General features: G+C 40.7%; 1 protein-coding gene across 4 annotated transcripts in view; it reads right to left on the reverse strand.

The window, feature by feature from the left end:
• Positions 1 to 17,217, reverse strand: part of ELF2 (E74 like ETS transcription factor 2) — a 38,893-nt gene extending 21,676 nt beyond the window's left edge. For 2 of the 4 annotated variants that reach the window (XM_074867325.1, XM_074867322.1), the window contains exons 1-3: positions 17,083 to 17,217; positions 9,261 to 9,456; positions 8,123 to 8,288 (exon numbers count right to left, since the gene is read on the reverse strand). In XM_074867325.1, the coding sequence (XP_074723426.1) occupies positions 8,123 to 8,288; positions 9,261 to 9,332 (238 nt within the window). In that variant the 5' untranslated portion in view covers positions 9,333 to 9,456; positions 17,083 to 17,217. Of the gene's footprint in view, positions 1 to 8,122; positions 8,289 to 9,260; positions 9,457 to 11,587; positions 11,645 to 17,082 lie in introns of those variants that run through there. The other 2 variants (XM_074867323.1, XM_074867332.1) reach the window with 2 other exon arrangements.
• Positions 17,218 to 24,313: the final 7,096 nt, after the last annotated feature.

Consider the following 24,313-nt stretch of genomic DNA (forward strand, 5'->3'; position numbering starts at 1 on the left):
ATTTCTCTTGGAAAACTATTTCACAAGCTTTGTAACTTGAAGCACTCAAAGTATAACCTTCCAATGGCACCTTTTTCCTTCACTGACAGCAACTGATGAACCAGAAAGGAAAAAAAACACGCATTTAATTACTTTTAGCCACAGAGGATTCCAGTTGTATTCTAGTATGACAAAGTTATCCTGGGAAAATGCAATTATCGTAAAGCAGTAACTTCTTACAGAGGTGATTTGTTTGACTTTAAGTAAGTAGTCAAGGCTAGATGGCCATCTGCCTGAGGGTAGTATTTGCAGTCTACATGAGAAATTGCAAATGATAAGAGTAACAATACTGAAATGCCAACCAAGCTAAAAAGCTTCAAGTAACTTCAGAAGTCCAGGCATGTCCTGTCCCGAGTGCCAAAACCGCCTGCAGATTTTAAATAGTTACAGAAAGGTCAGTTTTGCCCAGGATCCTGAAGAAATTCACATCTAAATTACAGAAGTAGTTACTGTCCTCAACAGCAGGCTATCAAACTGTTGATAATTATTATTGCATTGCAAGGGTAACAATACAAAAAAACATTTTTAACAGATTCCAGAAACATGCAAGAAGATGCAACAGTCTCCTTTATCAGCACATCAGCAAAATCATTACCATCCACCGTGGATTCCACAGTAGAAAACTGCAAAAGTAATAGCAAAATAACCACAAAGTGTCCTGGAGGGAACCAGGGAAATACTGAGGAAAGGGGTCAGTGACCATGCCAAGCTTATCTTCTTGACTACACCATATGAAGTTTAATAATACCAAAGCCACAAGTCTGTCACAGCCTGCACCTCTAAGTGGACTCAGGATCCTGGTGTCACTATTCATATGGCAATTAGCAATTCCACATACAAAAGCAAATGTATTCTCAGGATTTGATACTACCTTTGACAAACAGGAAAAGATTACTCAAAATAGCAAGTGTCTACATTCCAGCATTATTACTTGCGAATGCAGAATAAGAAAAACTTGGCTGTCTCAAAAAAAAAAAAAGTGATATATGCATTTCCCTCCCTGCCTTATAATGAAATTCTTTAATTTCAAGGCAGTCTAGCAAACAACTATAAATCAAATATTTGCATAGCACCTTACAAGTTTTTACGAAACTGACAGTATTTGAGATTGGTGATAGGCTGGGATATGACCTATGCCACCATTGAGCACTTTCTCTGTTCAAGACCTAGCATTTACAATTCCTTAAGACTTCTCCGATAACAACAAATGTCTATTCTATATGCCCACTGAATCTTTATAAGGACTAAATGTGCTGCTCAAGCATATATGGATTTACTGTGATCCTAGAACTTGCTGTCAACTAGAATCTCCCTTTTAATATGCAGATCACATTTAAAAATTATTACTTTCAAGTTCGTCACTATATTTTTGATCAATAAAGAGTCTCGTGCAGTCATACCACAATGGTTTTGGCATGCCATACTGCATTCTAATTTCAAGGCACAAACCACAAAATTTTCCCACTTACATTAGTAAAATGCCGTGGCTGAGTCTTCATAGTTAACATCCTACAGATTCTCGCTCCCAGATGCAACTGGAGTTGTGAGTTTAGAGAAGAGTGCATCTGTACATCTGAAGTCCAACCCATAATGCCCCACACTAGCAAACCATTCAATTAGCCTCACATCAGCCTCAGAAAATAAAAATTATGCCAAAAATGTATAGTTAAATTAGGTTTTACTACAAAATACTTAGTCTTGCAGTGTTCCTTCAGTATGAATGGAGCACTGAATGCAGCAAGGCAGAAACCTGGAATCCAGAAAGAACTGGACACCACAACCAGGCTGTTACTGTTACGTAAGAATACAATCATCTATAGAGCAGCTGTGCAGCTCTTGGCATTAACTTCTCAGTAAAGGAAACACCAGCCAAGATGACATAAAATTTAAGTTGCAGTTGAATTTTGTTTCTGAAATAAGAATGTTACTGAGAACAGATGTATACGCCCTTGGTGTAACTGCTCTAAGCGCTATACAATAGCACATGCAATGGGAGGGGGATCATTTTGTTTCACTGTCATCAATATTTAACTAGAAAAATGCAACCGATTTCTTGGCAGTGAACTCACACCAATGTAGCAGCAGCATGCTGTCAAAAACAAAATTAGCTCACATTCAAAGGATAAATTCTTAACTCTTAATGTATTGCAGACACCTAATTCTTATAGAGCAAGTACTGCGTGCAAAGTTTTATCTTGCTTTTATCTAGCTAACGGGCCTCATCTTAGCTCTATGACAAAGGCAGTACTAACTTATGTGAGAGTTTAATCAGGTTGTTAGAATGTCCAAACTCTTGTCTGTAGTCAGCACAGTCTTCTAAAGCAAAATGCTCTCCACTTTTAAAATTCTCATCAAGCTATCGGTGTAAGGAAATGAAGTTCAACCAGCAAGATGTCAGCACTACCAAAACGTACACCAGATGTTTGTGTTAACTCATTTCTTGTAAGTTTAATCAAATAATGTCTGGACAGAATGAATGATAACATTGTTTTGCTTATCCCTTATATACACATGCCATAATCAAAGGTAAGATTCTAACCAGATCTAATACTGAGTTCTTAGTATATGATATTTAACAACTGATGAGAACTCACCTAAGATAAACAGAAGAGTTCACAGGCTCAAATTCACATAAAAGAAATCAGAAGGAAGCAGTTTTAATCATTATGAGAGAAGACATATAGGGGCAGAAAGAACAGGTAATAACTAAAGACTTCACATAGATATATGCTGTTATCACAGGGGGAACTAGCTTCATAAGTAGTAAGCCAAAATTTCCACCATAAAAGAAAAGTTGCCTTAAAGTATGTGTATTATTCATGCACTTGTTTAAACTAGGGGAGGAGTTAAGCCTAAACTCACTATTTATTCAACTGCCTCCCTCCTTAAGGATGGCTATCAATTTACATGATAGCTTCAACTGAACTTCCTGGGGGAAAAAAGAAAATTAAGGTTACAGACAAACATACCATCGTTGTTGTCTTTGTAGCTCAATATTTTTCCATCAGATCATAATCCTGGAGGGGCTGATTTTCAGACCCCTATGTTTTCATACAGATCTTCTACCCCCCTGTGGCAATAACAGTTTTAGAATTAAAGCAGACTTTCAGCTTGCACCACAGGGAGAATTTCTGATGGAACATCCAATTAAAAAAAATGTGGTGACAGTTCACAAGTCAAGTGATACCTCAAAGCAGTAGCTTTGTTTCCTCTTTAAAGTTGTGAGAAAAAAAAAAAATCCCAAACCTTGTACTTGCCGCTTTGATGATCAATAAAAAAACAAAGGGAAAAATACTATTGATACAAGAAGTAAGGTTCACTGAACCAATTAAATCAGAGTCTATATTGGCAGTATGATTTTGTTATACCTCTCACAGGGATCAAGCTTTACTGCACTTAGAGCAACATCTGCTTAATAGCTGCCTACTGTTCAACAAGACTTGTAAACAACAAATAACACTGGTTTTGCAAATTCATCGTGAGATAACAAAGAAGAAAAGTAGTACCAGCGCAGGCATAAGATCAGTACGAAGGGAGTTGAGAAAGTACCAACGAATTTTAATGACTATGTTCCAGATAACTTGGCTTTTTTAAAACAGCATTTTCCTACTTAAATAGTAATCTATTTTATTTGTCTAAAAGACTTGGGCATCATCCATATATAAGATCTGAAGATCACGACTGTGGTACCTTCAGCACCACACATATGGTAAATCCAAATATTAGATTACCCCATTAACACACATCCACATCATGGGTTCTGTGTCATGACAGACAAAGAGAACTGTAGCAACTGCTAATTTCAGAGTGACTGCTTCTTTCAAGACAGCAGCTTCTGCTGTTATGTAAACTACAAAGGTTTTGCTGAATAAATCCTAAAATTGAGTGCTAATTACTTTAAGGACAGATGACTACTCAGGAAAGCCAGCAAAATTTGGATGCTATTAAAAAATTGTTAATAAGGCTGTATTGTTTATGATACAAACACTTTCACTGTTACAGTAAAAAAAAATAAAGACTTAGTCCCCCGTAGTCTAAAGGTACCACTCCTAAGAATGATATCATACACATAGGAGAAGAAATTTAAACACTATGCCAATCTAAAGCTTATACTTTCTCTTTCAAACACTACGAAAGGCACTCACTACTTCCACTGAGAATGTCATAAGGTCACCTTAAAAGACCAAAAATTCTACATTTTCTTTTTCCTAGAAAACTCCTTTGCCAAGATTTTTTTCTATTCTAAGGAGACGGGCAGTTTTTTCTGGAATAAGACAAAAAAACATAACTTGAACTATTAAGTCTTTCTTGTTTGTTAAAAGACTCCTTGGTTTTACTTTTATAGTTAATGAATTAATTTTATAGTTAAAGGATTAATTATACTTTATGATCCTTGATTAATGAATCAAGCTAGACTAGTGGGAAACAGGGTGGAAGGAGTCTGGCAGGCAAAACTCCATACTCCACCAGAATTAACTAAAAATTCATCAGTATTTATAGATATGATTATTTATAATCGTTATATAGCATATTTTATTTGAATTGTGGTTTTATAAATGCAAGAAGTTTTTTAATACAAAACAACATTATGGGTCCTGATTCTGCCCTTGGATCAGCACTGACAGTCCTTATAGTCCACAGAGTCTCAAATCCAATCACAGAACAGCAAACCACAACCAGAACCATTCCATGCACAGCACAGATCATCTTTTCAGCATCCTAAGTAAATTTGACGGCATCAGCTACCCCACTACATTTATCACAAAGGGTACTGACCCCTATCTCTGAAGGCTAGAATAATGTTACATTTTACCAAATAACGCAGCTTTAGATTAACTGCAAAGTAGCTCAAGGCTCTCAGAATACATTATGTTGTAACACTGTAAAGTATGTATATCAGGAGTCACTGGAATTGCCAATGGACTGTCACAGGGGGAAAAAAAAAAACCAACAAAACAGTATTAGGCCCATGGCCAACACTAGAGATACTGACAACTGGGTGTGTGCTATGTTATGTGGATATGTATCATTGCAAATACTGCCAAGGCTTCTTTTAAGATTTTTTTTTTTAGTATTTCCTGTGCTGCCTGTAGAGTCTAGAAACACAAAAAGTATTAAATCTACTCATTCTTGGTGCAACAACATTTATCAATGTGAATTTTTTTGTAGCAATTAGTTCTGACATTTATGAAGTAGAACCAATTGAGACATTTAGCAACAATGGATATTTCCTCTAAGATGCACAAAAATCAAACTGTTGTCCCTATCTAAATTAGGATCATTAGCATAACAAAGGTATATACTTCATAAAATTAGCATCTTAAAATGCTAAATAAACACTAAAATTAAAACAAACACTATTATACCTTGTTTACTTGTTTCTGCCCTAGCCTGCTTTCTCATTAACATTTATTATGGCATCTTTTACAACCTCTCCGACCTCAAGTTGCTTCCTACCCACAGACCAGTATCTCTTCCCTTCCCCTACAAAAATAAAAATTAAAAAACGCACTTAGATTCACACTTCTGCAACTCATGCTAATAATGGCGCATCACCAAAACAAAGGTTTGTTAGGGTCTTTATACCTTCTCTCTACCCATCTTACTTCTCTGTATGAGCAATGAATTCCGAAAGGCTCTTGGCTGTACCAAAACGTGTCAGTCAAAACACATTCCCCAGAGGACTGCCTCCCTCAGAACAGTCTAAACCAAGCACTTTTTATCAACACCAGATACAAGTTCTGTGCAAGAACTATTACTTGCTGTCACACAGAATCACACCATGAAAACTGCACTGGATTAACGGTGTATATACTATACAATTAATAATGAAAAGTTTGAGTATGGGAACGGTCTCCCCAAAGACGTCTTGGAATCATAAACTATAACATTCATTAATAGTTTTTCAAAATCTTCATTAGATTTTAATTTCTCCTCTACACTACTATAAATTGCTTTTAGCACACATTACCTTTCATTTTTATATCAAAACTATTAAAACAAAGTTTTAAATATCTGAACTGCTTTTAATGTTAGTGTGTTATTATTCTAAATTTTAAAGGACATATTAATGTTAAAGTTATTATGAAATTAAAAAAAAACACCACCAAACTATCTGCAGTCAAGACACATCCCTTAACATCTCCAACTACAAACTCACCCAATTATCATATCAAGTGCCCTATAAATTTTAAGACTGTACTTTCAAATATCAAGACTTGGAAGCTGCCACATGTCTCTTTCTTTGAAAAGTAGCTTAACCAAAAGAAAAAAAATTCCTACAGAAGAGCTTCAAGTTTTTAATTGTCATTTCCACCAATTTATTTTGGATGGAAAATACTTAAAAACATACAGAGTTCATTCACAGTAGCTCTTTATCCTAAAATAACTGTTCTGTTAGCCATTAATCTACCAATATCTTACAAGAAGCAGCATATTTAATGTTTAAAAACCAACACTTCTGAATGCAGAAGCCTTCAAAGTAGAAACCCTTAGAGGTTTTCAAATACAAGTTTAATTTATAAAACTCAACTTCTTGGGAAGAACACCCTAATTTCTCACTTATCTTAATCTTAAAAGTTTTGTTACCATAGTCAAAAAATATTTTTTTTCCTATCTTTTCTTTACATGAATTTGTTTAACTTGTAATTAGCATATTTAATTCAAAACACATTTGAGTAAACTGGAATTGTAAGTATTCTCCCAAAACCCGAACCATTAGTTCATGCACATCTTATGAAGCTGATGCATGTGATTTTTGATGCAGCGCTAATATCCAGATTCAGAAAGATGTGTGAGCAATTGCGTCCACTGTTTGCAAAGAAATTTGAACTGAAACCTACCTAATCTGATGGGAATGCACATGTATTTACTGGGCTGCAATGTTAAGCAGCTGAGAGAAGAGTCGGCTTTGTTTTGCTTGCCTGACATCATGAATTCAAACTCCAACTCTAAATTAGGCAGCCCAAGGATAGAACCATATGCTCTCCACGCTCTAGTCTCACCAGTCCAGTACGGAGTGCCCAAGAGGGCCTGTCCTCCTTTTGGTTGAAGTTCTATGCAGTCCCTACCCCAGCACTCATCAGGCTCTTGGCTGAGCCATGTCAGCATGCCAATCCAGCAGAAAGTTAATTGAACAAAACCACACAACAGTCGAGGGTTTCCCTGCTATTTTCTTGCAAAATCAGCATGTTGAAATGGCTAAAAAAGGTTCAACAAGTATGAGAAGTAGCACAAGAAAACAAGCAAGAGGGACAACAGAAATTGCAGCACAGCAGCAGCCCGGCAGTCAGATGTAATTAGGCTCCCATAGGAGCACAACTTTTACTCCTTCAGACAGTTTAAACAGACTTTGGTCCCTCTCAAAAAGTTCAAAGCTGCTGCTTGTGCTCTTCGGAGAGAGGCGTACAGAAAGATACATGCTTATGGCTAAACAGGTCAGCTGCTTTAACGCCAAAGCTCCGCTCCTTCCTTCCTTCCTTCGGAACTTGTTGTTTTACCATACAGCTGAGTTAATTTCAATCTATTAGGCTTTTTGCCCATAAAAGGACAGTCTAATGCCATTGCTCCCAGCCACGCACTGCTGCCATGAAACCAGCAATAAAACCGCTCTTGAACCAAAAAGGCAGAATAGCAAGGGACAGACGATAGAGCTCGTGGGAAGGGGGAAGAGCTGGAAGATAGATAGGGTAGAGCCACGCAGTCCATATTGCCAGCTGCCCTGCAGTTATTTGGCTCAGACATTGTAAAACTAAATTCTAACCAGCTTCCTGGCTCAGCTGATTTTTAAAAACTCCAAGTTTAGTTTCTAGTTAACTCCCTACACAAATAGGTAAAAGACATCAGTGAAGACCTGCCTGCTCATGAGGACACACAGTGTTACAATGCAGCACCCTGAACCTAAGGTGACATTTTTACCGCCCAAGTCCCACTCCTGTCACCAGCAAAGCTAAGTAAAACTACATTTAGAAGGAAAAGATGTAAACTCAGGTCAGGATCTCCATCCTGTGGGTAAACACAAAGTCACATTCCTCAGGAACTTCTAAAAGTACAAAAATCTCATAAAAAGATAAATTAAGTCTACCTGTTTCCACAGTTTCAGTCTCAATTTCTTGTTCCTCTGCTACATCTTGCATCAGGTATGTCTCGTCATCATAAACCAGGACCTGAGCAGCATAACCCTGTTCTAGTCTGGCACTAGGAACTGGCTCCACAATCACTGCTGGGAATTCAGAGACTGGCTCATTTTCCTATAGAAAAAAACAAACAAACACACACAACACTCCAAATACTGCACTGCTGAATTCAACATCAATATTTTCCTCTTATGCTCTTACATATTTTATGGAATAGAGATCATAATTTTAAAGATTTTTAAAGGAAATTTTCTTCTAAAGCAACAGAATAATAGTTAAAAAAAAAAGATAGCTTATCATCCACCAAAGGGTCCTTCCTGAATCTCAAAGATATTTTCCTGGCTTTAAGCACTTAAAATTTAAAGTATCAGACAGCTTTAAGATATTGGAAAGAGCACACTTTCTAATTAAGACATTCAGCTGTGGAAAGTGTTTCTTCTCCCTCTACTCCACGAAAAGGCTTTGCGTGTGTACTGCAACATACCTACATCTGACCTGTATCTTATGAACACTCATGTTTTGGATTAAGTACGTAAGCTATCACAAAAGAACTGGCTACTTCAAAGCCCATATGCCTATCTCTACTTATTTAAGGATCAAAATGTCTGTAACAGCATATTTAATCTGTTAAAGTGTTACAGAAGTGGAACCCTGCCAGATTTAACTTACTACAAGCTATGGGATAGAAGAATATATTCATTATTTGCTGGTAAGAATGCAAAATACGAGCAAAAACGTTGCATTGGCCAGCTCTGAAAACGGTCCTTGCATTGTTCTGCTCATCTTGTTCTACACTTTTAAGACACATCTGAGATCTTTAAAGAGATGCTTATTATAGAATACAATTTTGTAAAACCAGTCTACGGTTGTACTGCAGGCTCCAAAACTTACTGCTTCCGCTTCTCTGTGATAATAAAATCTTCTAATAAAAGATATTTGAAAAATGGGCTGCTCTCGTGCTCCTCACACAACAATCTCTGAACTACTCTACTTGCTTTCACAGCAAGCTTACACTGAATTTTTCTTTCAAATTAAGATAAAAGGTGTAAAGTTTGTTAGTAAATAAATGCTATTTATTTTTCTAACCTCTTGATCTTTTATTCCACTGCTGTCAAACTCCAGGCCAGGGCCTCCAGTGTCAACCACTGCTGATGTCATGGTGCATCCCTTGAAGATGCTTTGAGAGTTGTTATCTATCTCGAAGACAGTAATGCTGATAGCCTGAGGTTATCAAAGGCTTAAATTCACAATCCACTTCTGTTAAACAGCTAGGCAGAGGCAGCTGAAACACAAAATAATTTTAAGTTATTTGCATAGTTCATACTCAAAAGTCTTCCAAATTTTATGAAAGCCATTGCATGCTACATACCTACTTCAAAAGAGGGCATCAGTGAACACAACAGATGTGACAATGTGCTGACCTTGCTAAAGTTAACACTGAATACTGCCATACAAAACAAGTTTCACGCTAACTTTTAATACTAACATAATACAATTTCAGTCTGGTTCTTTGCAATTTGCTAAATTTCACAAAATTTTAAAAACAAGTAATATCCTTAGATATCTTCCATCAGCCAAAACCATTAATTTCTCCCTGAGGTCAAGTATCAACTAATTTTTTGAGGCATACACACGTTTGAGTTAGTGTAGCTTTTCTAAAGGTACTGTTCTCCTATTAAATTAGGAGATTTTTTTTTAAATTTCATTTTCTTCTTTGTTCTACTAGATTCACAGTCGTTTCATAACTAGCTTCATAAAGCTTTCAAACATACAGCCTTTTTAAAACAATGCATATATAATACACACCTCATAAATACATACTTAACTTCTAATCTACAGTTTTCTTTGAAATAAAGTTTTGTAGCTGTTCCTCTTTTTTTCCTAAAGAAGAAATTCATATTCCACATGATAATGCTTTAATTTGGATATACCATGGACTCATTGAACTTACAAAGATATATAACCTCCATCTTTGTGAATTTCTTTAAAAGTAGATTAACAGCACTGCTTTGTTTCTAAACAACTGCTATTTATTTATTCTGAATAAATATTATTACTCATATCCTGTCTTTGGAAGGGACAAATAATCTGTGTTCATAAACCCTGGGCTGTGAGGAGCAGTTTACTACTTCAAGATGCAAACTAAGAAGTTTGGCTTCTTAGTTGTACAACAGAAAGCACATACTCCACGTGAGACGCAAGAACCCAATCTGATATCAATTACCCTTGCGAGTAACTCCACTGAGATCAATGCTTTATAACAGAAGCCAGAATTTAGCCCAACTTTTTTAATAAAATCCGGCCATTTAGAAAGCTAACACAATCACCGAGATCTGCAAGAAAATGGGATCTTCCAACATATACTGAAGAAAAAAATTAATAATTAATACTCCAATGGCTAAACTCAATAAGCCTGCTTTTCAATAGCAGGCAGCCAGTTTAAACTAAATTAATCTTGCACATATAGGGAAAAACTAGCTCAGATTTATGCAGAGTAACTGCCTTCCTATGGGCATCAAAATCTTTACAGGCACAATAGCTTAGGTATACTAGTAGAAATCACAATTACTGATCTCCCCAACTTGATATCAACTAAGCAAGAAAGTCAACAAAAAATACTATTCAAAAACTTTTTTAAAAGTTTCATTTATCAAGATACCAAGAATCCTTCACCAAGCCATAAAAAGGCATCATTTATGCTGCCGTGCCAACTTAGCACAAAAAAGTCAGTAGCCACAGGGTGGATGGCAGGTTACTACAAAACACATCAAACAAACAAACAAAAAACCCCCACACCAAACAATAAAAAACTCAAACAAAATAACAACGCAACAGAATAAGGTATTCATATTTTTCATCCTTACATACAAAAAGGAGAATAAATTCTGATAGCAGCTAAGCAATTAACCCTCATGAAATAAAACTGAAGAACAGGAGATCATCTTAAATCACTGCCACAGTAGCAGCAGAATAAGTGCAAGATATATTCCAAAATAAAGGAAAAAAATATATGCAACTTAGGAAAAAAGACATTTTTTGCTTACATAGGCAGTCAGTTTTACATGAAAAAACATGATTCATACTTAAAAATATTTAATTTGTAATAGCACAAAAAAACCCCACAGTAATACTTTAATTCCACTGTTTCATTTGTAAAGCTTTTGATTATCAGTATTTTCCTTGATGAAAAAGAAAGCAAACAAAATTCAAGCTGGAAAGTCTTTAACAAGCATCCTTGGAGCCATATACACCTGTCACCCTCCAGGCTTTTAGCACAAAAAGGCTACTCCTTACCTGCCTATCAATTATCACGTTACTTCAAAAATTTTTAAATTCAGAAATATGTGAAATAGAAAAAAAACTGTTTATGAATAAAACAATCAATCAGGAGGAAAAATTTTAAAATCACTTACTGTAGAAAGGCTTTTTCCTCTTCTACAGTTTTCCATCTACATCCATACTAGAAATACTGCCAAGCAATCATAACCCAAAAGAGAAGTCTAAAGAACGGAAATGATATTTTAATTGGGAAGCACAGCCTCCAAACAATTTCAAACATCAGCATTATTCCTGCAGCTCCGACTTCTCTCTCTGTAAGAACATGTAGCACTTCATGTAGTACCTCTGCATAGCTTAAGCATGTCACAAAGCTAATTTGGTTCTCATGCAGTATATTAATTCAAATAAACAATCATATACTAGACCACGTGCACTGTATATTCATATTTTATGTACTATAATCCCACACAGGTGGCCAAACAGCTGCCAAACTGTAGTAACTGAAAACACTTAATACCATGTACTAGATCACATTATGTAAAAAAACCCTGCTACTTCTCTGTCTCCTAGGTTACAAGAAGTTTAGATGACTTTTGTGCCGATTTATCTCTACATGAATTACCAATTACCTACAGAAATGAAGATCGGGCAATGCAGAAACTTAAATGATAATCCTCATTTTCCAGTTCCAGCAGAAATTCATAGTGAATAAGAATGTTACAGGGGAATATATACAGAAGAGTGAGATGCATTCATTAAAAGGATGGTATCTTTAGACTGATGGCACAGAACAGTCCAGGCAAGGAATAAATGAAAGACCCAGAGTCTTTATATAACAGGATTTGAACTTCATACTAGGAGACTTGCTATTCAGTAACCTTTTCAAAAACCTGACAGAGCAGGGAAAAAGGCAAGCCCACTGGCCAGCAAGTGGGAAGTTAAAAGAGTTTCAGTGCAGTCTAGTTTAGAAGTTCTAAGATAAAACAAATCCACAAACACACCCCACACACCTAAGCGTACGTTAGATTCCTGCAGACGCACCCCATTTTGAACGAACCAGGTCAGCGTTTGGCCTCTTCCCCTTCTCTAAACAGTATGTCCTTGTGGAAGCCTTTTCCCTTCTCCCTCAGATTTTAGTAGAATGCTGAAGCTACTCCCCATCCTCTCCCTAGCAAGTCACAACTAATTTGACTTCTGTAAAAGACTGCCTAGCGACTTTCAGAAATCACTCCCAAAATTCGTATTTCCCAAGGCTGAGACAAAAAGGCCAAAAGACAATTAGACTCAGATTCTTAAAGTAAGAGATGATTCAGGTTTGTAAGAGGCCAGGTTATCCCCAGCAATACAATTAGCCAGCACGGAAGCTGGTTCAAAGTATGACTTTTTAAATTACCGAACAACATGCAGAAAGATTGAAAATAATAACAAAAAACCCCACAAACCACCCACTACAAACTTGATTCTTCTCTGGAGAGGTACCTACAACAAAGCAAAATATGGAATGACATCATAGGAAAAAAAAAAAAAAAAGGACAAAAACACACCTTAACATTTCCAAGAGAGATGACCAAAACGTTTTGTTACAGATCTGACACCCCCTCCTGTTCTTCCTGGTCATGGAAAATGCAGAGAAAAACTAGTTCTGAACCACTTGGAATATCCCTTACAACAGGGAAAACAGCTTTGCTGCATCATTCTTTATTTTTATACATACCTCATGGGAAAACAAAAATAAGCCTAGGTGCTCCCACCCTCAAAAAAACCAAAACCAAAAGTCCAACAAATCTTGAAGCCACATTCTTTGCCTCAACAGCAAGAAGTTTCTGTCTACCACTACAAAGGCATAACAAAGATTCAAGTTTTTGATACTTTCCACTGGTCAAGAAGATCAGTTACAGCATGCACTTCTTCAGAGGCTACAGAACACTTGTCGTAAAGGCTGCAAAATACCAAACTGTTTATTCAGATATTTAACAGCACATTTATATGGCCTCCATTATGTATCTGAGTGTCTGCCTACAAGAAATCCAAACGGTCCTCTTATGTTTTCAGCAGCTCCCAGAGAAGCTTAAAAACACTTCAAATCACAACCGTGATGAACACGCAGCAGTCCCACAAAACCCACAATCTTAAGTTGATCCCCCTGTGCATAACCACCTATCAAGTTAATAGAGAAGCAAACATGCAACTCAACAGAATTAAAAATGATAATTGAAAAAACAGTGTGGAAAGGACGGCAGAGTGTCACCTCTACTAGGTCAGACTCTAAGTGAAGTTATTTAGGACCGGCTTCAAAACAAAACTCTAAATATAAAACAAACCAATGCTTGAAAAAAGGATGCACACACTCGTACCCACACATGAAAACAAGACAAACACGCAGAAGGCTGGGCAGCAGTGACCAGAGGCAGCTGCTCCCACAGCACCCAGAAGAAACGTAAGTGTACTTGGAACAATGTCCCCCTTTTATTCAGCTGGCATCCCAAATCCTGAGGAGAGATTTATGCGGATACCTACACAGATGCAACCGCAAGAGCAGGACTGCAGCCAGCAGTAGCATCACACACAACTTTTTTCAAAAAGGCCTTCCTTTGATTTAATCAAAAAAAGTTAAGGAAGGCGGCTTGAAAATGAAATTAGTTGCACGTACAGAAATACACCAGCCAAGATCACTGCAGAATCCCATTAACTGTAACAAGGGTTCCTAAGGGTACAAAGGTGGTCTTTCATAGGCAGCACCTCAAATATGCCAGTAAATGTCACTATCACTCCAATACATATAAACCATAGCACACACTGCAAAAAAAAAATTTATGTTGACTGAAAGTTGATTTTTTTCAGAAATTTTCCCAGATAATTTTTACAGCTCTGGCTAACTGATTCACACTGACATTGGTAGAAGAAATGGTGAATTAACTTTTTTTTTTTTAAACCCAGAACAAGTCTGAAAACTGGAAAATTAAGTTCCTGCAGAAGCTGACAGCAAAAAAAAAAAAATATAAACGTGTAAATAGCTAAAGAATCGGGGCTTATGCTCAAAAAGAGGATACAAAGTAAATCTCTGCACCCCCAACGACAGGGGAACAAAACAGACAATCCATGCAATTTGTAGTACCTTATAAATTACACCAACCACTAAAAGTTATAGAAAAGGAAATTAAAATGAGGAACTGTCATGAATGTAGTCCCAGCCACATCATACTTCAGAAGTTTCCATACAAGGCAATAATTTTATTGCTGAATGCACAGAAATTATTACATTGGATCAAATTAATGACGTACCAAATCCAGTACGGAACTAGAGGAACTCCTTCCATGCATATTTAATTTGATAATCTGACCATCCAGAGTTTGCTCCGAAACCTCAATAGCTAAAGCTGATGAGCCCCAAAACATACAAGCTTAAAAACTATTAACGTTTCGCAAAAAGCTTTGTGGCTTCAGCAGGCTTCTTCTGGACCTTCCCGTATTTCATCCTATTAGCAGGCTCTCTTCCCATTGCTCTCTATTTAAAGATCTCCTGAAACCTTCTCTTCCCTCCGACTGAAGTCTCGTACACTACCCCTAGATTGTACAAGCACTTCTCTTTCCAGCGTGTCAATTGTTGGTCCTTAACACCCATTTCCACTCCCCCACAAGCCAGAGTAGGGAGCAATTATTCATCGTTTTACATAATAAAAGACCAGAGACGGATGAAATTAACTGGTGAGGATGCGGGTTTAAAAAAAAAAAAAAAACCAACAAAGAAAACCAACACACACACAAAAGGAAGTAGCGCACACAAACTCTGTAATTCATTTCCATTGGATATTCTAGAGGTCAAAAGAGTAAGTTATAAGACTTAAGTTAGACAGCTTTATGGACGTAAAGCCTCTGAATGGCTTAGGCGACTATTAAACACCAAGGTGCACATACAGTCTGAAGTTTAGGGACCTTCTGAAACAGGTATTACTGAAACCCGAGAGATAGAAGGAGCATGTCACCCCGAAGGTACCATACAAACTATCATCCTGTTCACAGAACATCTAAAGCAACTGGTCCTGTCCACTGTCAGAGATGGAGTGAGGAGAGAGGGAGGAGGCGGATCTTGGAGCAGATCCACTACGTACAATTTTGTAGACTTCTATTTAATTTCTTTGAGATTCTTGAAATAAAGGTAAGTTTTGTGGTAACAGTCACTGACCCAGACCTCTCCTGAAGTACTCAATACGACTTGACGACATCCCCTCTCAAACGATGATATGGGGTTTTCAACATACCCTAATAACAGCCGTTTCTGTAAAGTCATCAGAAACTCTTATGTTCTCTGAGCTTTTCTCAAAAAAAACGATGTCCACGCTTTTGCCTCATTTCAAAGTTACAGCATGAAACAAGCAGACCTGCCATTTCTACATTTTTTAGCCCACAGAAATATCTGAACTGCTTTGAAATTTTATTGTTAGAGCGTTGTTTTTCTGAGCCTCGAGAATTCTCTAATCCTTACGCTCCTATATCCCTGGGCTCAACTTCATTTCATGCTATTTGTCTTGACTAACTAGAAAGCTCTCAAAGACTGATGTGCACATGCACTGATCAGAAAGCACCAGAAAGCTGTATGATTAAATTGCAACAAAGGTGAATAATTATCAGCACATGGAAGACGGACAACTTCAAAGCACAACAAGAGATGAACTGGGCGGACAGAGAACCCTCCTCACGAATTGTTTCTAAACCGACAGTTGGCAAGCTTTAGCCGTCTTTGCTGAACAAGTTAAATGGTTAAAAGTCACAAGGAACGTGACAGTGACCAGCCATAAGGGAGGGAACGCGCAGAGCGAATAACTGAATTATTTAAGCGGGGAAAAAAGAGACATGGGAGAACACATCCAAAAACGTTAACAGATGAACGCCAACACCAGAGCTACCCCAGTACAACATTTTACAGGCACAATTAAAATTACGCCAGGCTTCAGCTATGCAGCCGGGGTGCAACGGTTTTTGGGAAGGGGGGGGCGCTGGCGGAGCCGGGGCGGGCGGCTGGAGGCCCGGCGGGGCTGCCCCCGGCCGGCACGGGAGGAGCCAGCACGCATGACAGCGAGTGACCAGCGCGCCCGGGCTGCCATGTTCTCCCGACGCCCCGGGTAAACAAGGCGCTGCCCCCGCCGCGCTGCCCCGGCCCGCCCCGGGAGGGGCTGCGGGGCCCGGCCCGCCAGGCCGCCGCCGTCCCGGGGCCGTGGTTACACTGACAGCCGCCGGGAACCGCCCGCCGCCCCCCGCGCCCCCTCCACTGGTGGGGCGGCAGCCCGGGCGCGGACCCCCGCGGGGCGGGGAGGGTGGGGGGGAGCGAGGGACGGCCCCGGCCCAACGGCCGCTCCGCCGCACCCGGCCCCGCGCCCCACGCGAAACCGAAAGTGCAGCCGGGGGGGGGGGGTAGGGGGGTGCCGCCGGAGCAACCCCTGGCCCCGCCACCCCGAGGCCGCCCCACGCACCTCGGCGGCCGCCCCCGGGACGGGCCGGTCCCGCCGCCCCCTCACCGGGCGGGCGGCCGCCCGCTCGCCCGCCCGCTCCCTCCCTCCCTCGCAGGGCTGCCTGTCAGCGCCTGTCCCGCCCGCCGCGGCGGCCGGACCCGGAGCCCGCGCCGCGCCCTTACCGTGCCCGTGCGCCCGGAGGCCGCGTCCGCTGCCCGCCTGGGCCGGGAGCAGGAGGCGGCGGGCGCCGCCCGGGCAGAGCCAGGGCCAGGGCCGCCCCGCGGCGGGAGGGGCGGGCGCAGCGGCGCAACCTGCCCGGCCCCGGCCCCCCCCCGCGCCGCGCTGCCGCCGCCTCTGCACATGCTCGCGCCGCCCGGCGCGCGGGGGCGCTGCGGGCATGCGCGGCCGCTCCGCGCCTGCGCAAGGGCCCGCCGGAGCCGTTGCCGCGGCCGGGGCGCGAGGCTCCCCTCAGCGAGCGGGGGCCGGGGGCCTCCCCGCGGGCTCCTGCCCGCCTTCGACCGAGGGGCAGCGCGGGGCGCGGCGGTCAAAGCTGAGGGCGGGTCAGCGCGCGGGGCGCGGCTGAGGGGAAAACCCGTGGCACGGGGGGTCTCGGTGACCTTCAGCCGCGGCCCCGCAGCTGCCCGCTTTCAAAAATCCTTCCCCACGTTAGCATGCAGCCCCAGAGGGGTAATTATTTTCCGCAGCTGATTTCGGTACGTAAGAGAATGAGCCATCCATGTGTCTGAGCAGCTGCGGAGCCTCGGGCATACAGAACCAGTTCCAGGCAGTGACTTGTAGGGGCAATGCTGAAATGTCAGCTTCCAGTTCTCTTCGGTCACAGCCACCTCTTCTAGAGCGCATAGTTTTTGAAATTAGCCAGACTGGTCATGCAGCATTTGTTACTCCCTTGTCAATAGGAGAGATGCCGTTGTCAGAATTGGCTCAAACCAAGTATGTATCGAGACTGACCTCGTCTAGCCAGCTCTGAGAGGCTTAGGACAGAATTGGCCTTCTTTACAAATACTGGGCTTTACCCATCATACGTACCCTTCTTTGCGTTTCACAGTAATAAATGGAAGAGCTTTAGCCGAATTTTCTTTACATTTTCTTCACAGATAAACGCATTGCCAAGGAGAATTTCAATGCTGCGAAGCCACTTGCTCAAAACGAGCTCTAAACAGAAGGTTTTCTCTTCAAACTGCTTTGGGCCCCCTTGTGCTTGCATGCTGTAAAAGTCTGACATGCTCCTTTCCAACAGGAGCCCTCTGAGCAGGGAGCAGTGGCACGCAGCCACACGCACATGCTCCTCGCCTTCACACGCGTGCAAAAGCACTTCGCTGCTACCTCTCTACCATTCACGTCTACTGCTCATCTCCTCCGAGTCTGATTTCCACCCCTCAGTGTCTGCCTTAGGCAGTTCCCACCCACTGCCCTACAGGTCTGGCTCCTGTCCCTTATGCATTTGAACTGGATGTTTCTTTCCTCTGCATCTTCGGGGCATCAGCTTCATTTCCTAAGGAAATAAGATCTTTCAGGTGTCTTTAGGCCCCAGAATCTGACTGGCTTTTATAGGTTATGTACAAATCACAGTTTTCCGTGATATATAACATGGGCAGTTATTTTCCCCAGGGGTGGCACAGATATCTGCCTGACAGTAAAGGTAGCCCTAAAAATACCAGGCTTGTGCCCTGAAACATGGAAACATCAGAGATTCTTTCCTTCCGAAAACGTGTCAGGCAATATTAATAATAGATGGTGCTACCAGCAGCCTCTTACGTAAGTGGCCACTACAGAGCTGTAGACTTAAACTTAGACGGCGCTTTGTAACAAACCACACATCACAGCAAAATTGAGGTCTTACCACAGGCTAAGCCTGCTGGACATTTAATAGGGCATGCACTTGGATGATGTTAATTACAGAATTTGCTGCTGGCTTACATTAAGCGATATGAAATTTCAGTTGTCTGTCTGCTCTTTAAAAGATGAGATATCACTGTTGGATCTTTTGTTTATCTTTAAAAGGAAGTATCAAACTACACAGGGGAAAAAATTATTAACAATATAGCTGGCATCCATGTTGCTGTGAGAAATTATAGAGTGGTGTTCAGTGTTTGCACATTAGACAATGTAATTATTTTAATGTTCTAGCATGCAAATTGTATCAACAAAGGTGTAAAGTTAAAATCTCATAGTGGATGATGGACGTTCACATTCTGTAGGCCTTGGGCTTAGATCAGAGATAGCAGCTGACAATATAAAATAAATGAAAGAAAAGAGCAAGTCAAGAAAAGGGTAGGACATTGGGAGGAAAAGATTAAAAGGTTCCTGGCAAAAATTACCTTGTTATAGGCTGGGAATAAGCCTAGCTGGATGGGAGTTGTAGCCCTCGATACCAGTTCTTTTGCAGCCTGGCAGACCTAAGTGCTGTCAGCTTCATCATTAGTGCTTAATTAGTCCTGACTTGACATACTCCCTCTTTTAGTTATTTTTCTTCTTCTTTCCATGAAGTTAAAATTCAGAAAAAGAAGAAAATGCATTACCATGATCCTTTTCATGGAGAAGAGCAGACAGCTTCTTTCAAAACATAGGCCCACCGTAAGCTGAAGAAAAGCTGTATAAACCCAAGCTCCTTTGTACATCTCCACAGCTCCTTCACGGAGTCACTGGGCACGAGGTGACACGGCCACCGCTCAGGGCTGCTCTGAAGATGGACTTTAAGTGGTCCCTTCTGTAATGCTGGCGTTCGTTTTCCTGCCACCTGCCCTATGCAGTCTTCTGTTGATTCAGTTTTTCTCTACTCTCTGTTTGGATGCCACGGGATGAATGTTTCTGCATCCTGTCGTCTACTTTAGTTATGTGACTCCCACTTCTCACTTTTTCTTCTAACGGGCTGAGCTGTGCAGCCATTTTCAGTGGAAGTTCAGCAGCACCTCTCTGGGAGCGAGTCGTGGCAAGTGCTCTCTGACTGACTTTGCAGAGAAAAGCAGCACTGGTTTGAGATGCTCACGATGGCATCTTCATTTCTTTCTCTGCTGCTGCTTCCTTTTGTTTGCATTGGGCTTTTTAAATGAAACTAGAGTAACTCTTCATACGGAAAATGGTATTTCTCTCAGGAACAGCACTTTTTGGTTCAACCTTAGGCTAGTTGAAAGCTATGCTGAAAAACGTTAAACTTCAAAATGGAAGAAGCAGAGCCACCAAGGGATTTGGATCAGTTCAGCTGGATGATTTTTGAAGTTATATAAGTGATGTGGCTATCAAAAAAAAAAAAAAAAAAAAAAAAAGACTAGTGGCCCTTTTCACCCACTCATGAGGTAGACCTGCAGCCAGTTCTAAACTGCTATTGCTGGGATACTGCTGTGCGATAACATGGGGTCAGCAGTTCAGCTTCTCTGCCCCTTTTGCATATAGAAAGCTGCAGTCCACATTGCTTTTTAAATGTTGGTCCTCAAAAGACTGTAGCCTATCTAATTCTATGTGCTGAGCTTACTGCCTCTGGTCATTCAGATGAAAGGGGAAAGTTACACTGATTCAGACCCAGAAGAAATGACCAAGAAATGACCCAGAAGAAATAAAGGAGTGGGTGTCCCATGACCCTTCTGTCAGTCAGTCCATTCTGTAAATTATTATTAATGAAGTAGCAATAACTCTACAGGTGTAATTAGGGTTTTTTCCTTCCTAGGATAGACTTGCAGAACATACAGACTATTTTGTGAAAACTCTGGAGATAGAGCAACAGTAAAAACTATTGATAATTTCTGAAATTAAAATGTCAATATTTTGGGGGGTTTTGTCTGGGGATTGGTGGGGTTTTTTTGTTCTTACATGAACTTCTAATAGACTCCATATTGTGCTTATAGAGTCATAGAAACACATCCCATTTTTGCTGTGCAGTATTCCAACACCACTGGATTAAGCTACGTTTTAACTTAAGGAAACAAGCTTTGTTAAGACCTAGCTATCTGTGCGTCCATCCCTCTCTCTGCTGTTCCCTTCCCTTTGACCTTATTTGCCAACTTTGGCTCAATTTTATAAAAAGGTAAAAAAAAAACCCAAACACTTTATCTCAAAGATAAGTTCCTACAAGTTTCAAGAACGCAAGTATCAGAGCAGACGAGACCAACGCCCGTGTGTTCCTGTCCAAGAAAGCAGCTGGTTTTTATGCCGACCCACAGCAGCCGGTTGATGCATTGATACGCATATAGCTGTGCACCAGCTACCAAAGTGCTATTTCTTAGCTGACTTGCTTTCTCCCCCACTAAAAAAGAAGGCATTTGAGGTATATGGACATGTGGTGGAAAACTGGTGGCACTGTGGGATTAGAAGACATGAGGAAGGCCTGATGGGGCAGCAGCAAAAGGATCACAGGGACCACGGAGGATACAGCTGGGATTACAGAGAGAAAGACAACAAGGGAGCTTCTCTACAGGGCACAAGTCCACGGTTAACCAAGCACTACAGCAGAGCTTGCTTTGCGTATAGCTATGGGAAATGGGCAGCTGCGGGACGGGCAGTAAAAGTGATTAAAAGGCATCCGAATTGAAGCCCTGCGTGGTCTTGGATACATACCATGCTAACATTTAATTGTAAACCGGTAAATTTTCAAGGAAGTTCTAAGCATAAAATTATCCATAATACAGTCTGTAGAAATCAAACCCAAAATCCAAGCCCTACGCTTGCTAAAACCAACAGTTGGATTCTAGGATAATCATTGCCAGCCTGCTACAAGGAATGTTACTGGCTGCTGCTTTACACGTTACTGAAGCTGTCTCTGCCAGCAGGAAGGAAATTCCTGATGGGAATGGATATTCTGGGATGGATATTTTATTGTACAGGTTTCTCCCAAAAGCGATCACTTCAGTAGCACAACTCTGAAGCATTTGAGCAGTCTTGCTTTGATAGAAGATGACATCCAAGACCCTACCAAGCCCTCACAGGAAAAAAAGTATCACACTGTGAGCCAAGAGCTCAAAGATTATTGCTGGTGGAAAAATATCACTCAGAATGGTAAGCAGCAGGAGTAATCTGGACAGAGTCCTATCCGTGAGTAGCTGTACCTCAGTGCAGAGCAGACACTAAAGTCAGGAGACCAGTTTTTCATCTATCCTGCCAATGGGGGTTTTTGCAGTGGACTAACTTGGACAGATCCAAAACGGAGAAGGCTGTTTTGGCACACTACTGATAACTGGAACGGATCTTTTGTACCAATCCCAGGCAACTGCTGGTAGCAACACTGCAAACACCAAGTCCAGAAAGGGCCACTGGATATCTATTTCATATATGACAAAGTGACAAGTGTTTCCTCAGTCCTATAATACTTTGTACAAAAGGTACAAAAATATGACAGAGAAGTCGTGAAGGATGGCACCAGTGCTTTACATCCCTGCCCCTGCAAGGTGCTGGTCGAACAACCAGTGGATCCTAGAAAGCAAATTGGTATTCACACTTTACAGGGACAGGCATCCCATCTCCCGCAGCCGTTCCTGCCTGCAGGGCAGGGGGGAATACACCTTCCTGACCCCAGGCTGGTGATCAGGCTAACTTGGCACGCACAAGCATGGGCCACCAGCTTTTGGAGTTATTTTTGCAGGGATATGGGACCTAATTCGAGGTCTATAGATCTGATGATTTGCATATTTCTTTTGCCAAGGGTAAATACCAGATAAATAAAGGTTCCATCTGTGAAAAATTCCAAATATGACAGCTTTAAGGCAAAGTTTCAGACTTCTTGTTGCCCCTGAATGCAAGGTTTCTGTGCTATGAAGACACAGGGCTAGTGTCAGCTTAACTCAAACTCACTTGAGCTTCGTATCTACCCCTTGATTTTATTCATGTTGTAGGCTACTAAAGCAGCTTATATTTTACAGTAAAGTCCTTTAAATTGCATGTCGAATCCTAATCTTCTCTGAATTCATTCTGTTTCCTTTATAATTTCCCTTAATGGTATATAAGTTAGAAGAAAATAAAATAAAACCTCAAACCAAAAAACAAACACGCATCCTCCTTTCCTTAAAGCTACAATGCTACTTGGCTTGTAAAGTAGGTAAGCACAAGAGCTTCTTATCCTCAGCATTGCAGGGGTTCTAACGCCACTAATTACGTGGGAGTTATGTGATTAGAGCCGGGGAGTAATGCAATGCTGAAACAAGCCTGTTTCAGTCAGGATTTTAGCCCTGAATAAATTTCTGTTGCTTTAAGAAAGAAGGAATTACACAGACATAAAGGAAGAAAGTCTGTAGCAGTTTGTTGCTGTCTGTTAGATATACATTAAAATACAGCAGTTGAAATATTTTAGAAAAAAAAGGATCTAAGTCACAATAAGTGTGAAAGAGGACTTTACCTCATTTTCACTCAAAAAATACATGCGATGTATATGGCACGTTGATTCTCCTAATTTAGATACAGCAGAAACCAGAATGTCTACAAGGGACCCTTCTGATATAGGAGAACCCTTTGGAAACTGTGGTGTTTTGTGAGAAGAAATTTCTTACAGAGACTATCTAGTTTGTTTTGCTTTAAAGAAAAATTTAAAAAGAATTGTCCTCAAAGACAAATATATCTTTCATAGCATAACATTTCAGCATTGGAAACTACTTTTCATTTAGGAACATGCAAGCTCTGCAGTTAGTAAATGTCTTCGTGTGGACGGTGCCTGAGTGAGGCTATCTCAGACCTGGTACAGAAGACAAGATTCTGAGAAGAGACATGCTGAAAGCAAATGGGCAGGGGGTAGAAATCAAGCCATTACCGTTTTTCTCTTAAAATAACGACTTCAAACACTTCAACGTCCTTCTCTCTTTGTTTATAACCAGGACTGAGTACTTTGTGTAACCTCCTTCTACTGCTGATACTCGTAATAAGTGAAAAGGGGCAAGACTGCAGTGATTTTGATTTTATAGAACTTCATTAATCATTTAAATGGAAACAAAGACATTCACATCCAGCCTCATTGTGTTCCCATTGGCAAGAACTGTCAAGCCCTGAACAGTTACTCCAGGTTTGGCTCCTCTCGTATTAGAACAGCCTCGGCACCACATACTTTGCATTGGAAATTAGTCACTTACTACAAGAGCGGAATGAAAAGGATCTGTATGATTTGGATTTTCTCCAAACCACAATTAAACTTCAGAAAAAAATCAAGCCAATTTCCTCCAGTGAAAAAAAGCATACATTATTCATTTCTTCCCGTATTGTTCAGCTCCAGGTTTTGGGGATGGGGGATTCTTTCTCTGTTCTAGGTTTTAGTAATCATACTGCTTTTGATTTAGTGCCCTCTTCTGCTTGACAATGTGAGTGCATGTTGCCCAATGGTTAATTATTCTCAATTAGCCCTCACTGGAGAATAACACTTCCCAGTACCTACTGAGAAAGAAGATAGCCTTACGCAGGAAGAAAGAAGCCAGGAAAAGAAAA

Source organism: Strix uralensis, chromosome 4 (genome assembly GCF_047716275.1).
Source record: "Strix uralensis isolate ZFMK-TIS-50842 chromosome 4, bStrUra1, whole genome shotgun sequence".
NCBI classification, from domain to species: Eukaryota; Metazoa; Chordata; class Aves; order Strigiformes; family Strigidae; genus Strix; species Strix uralensis.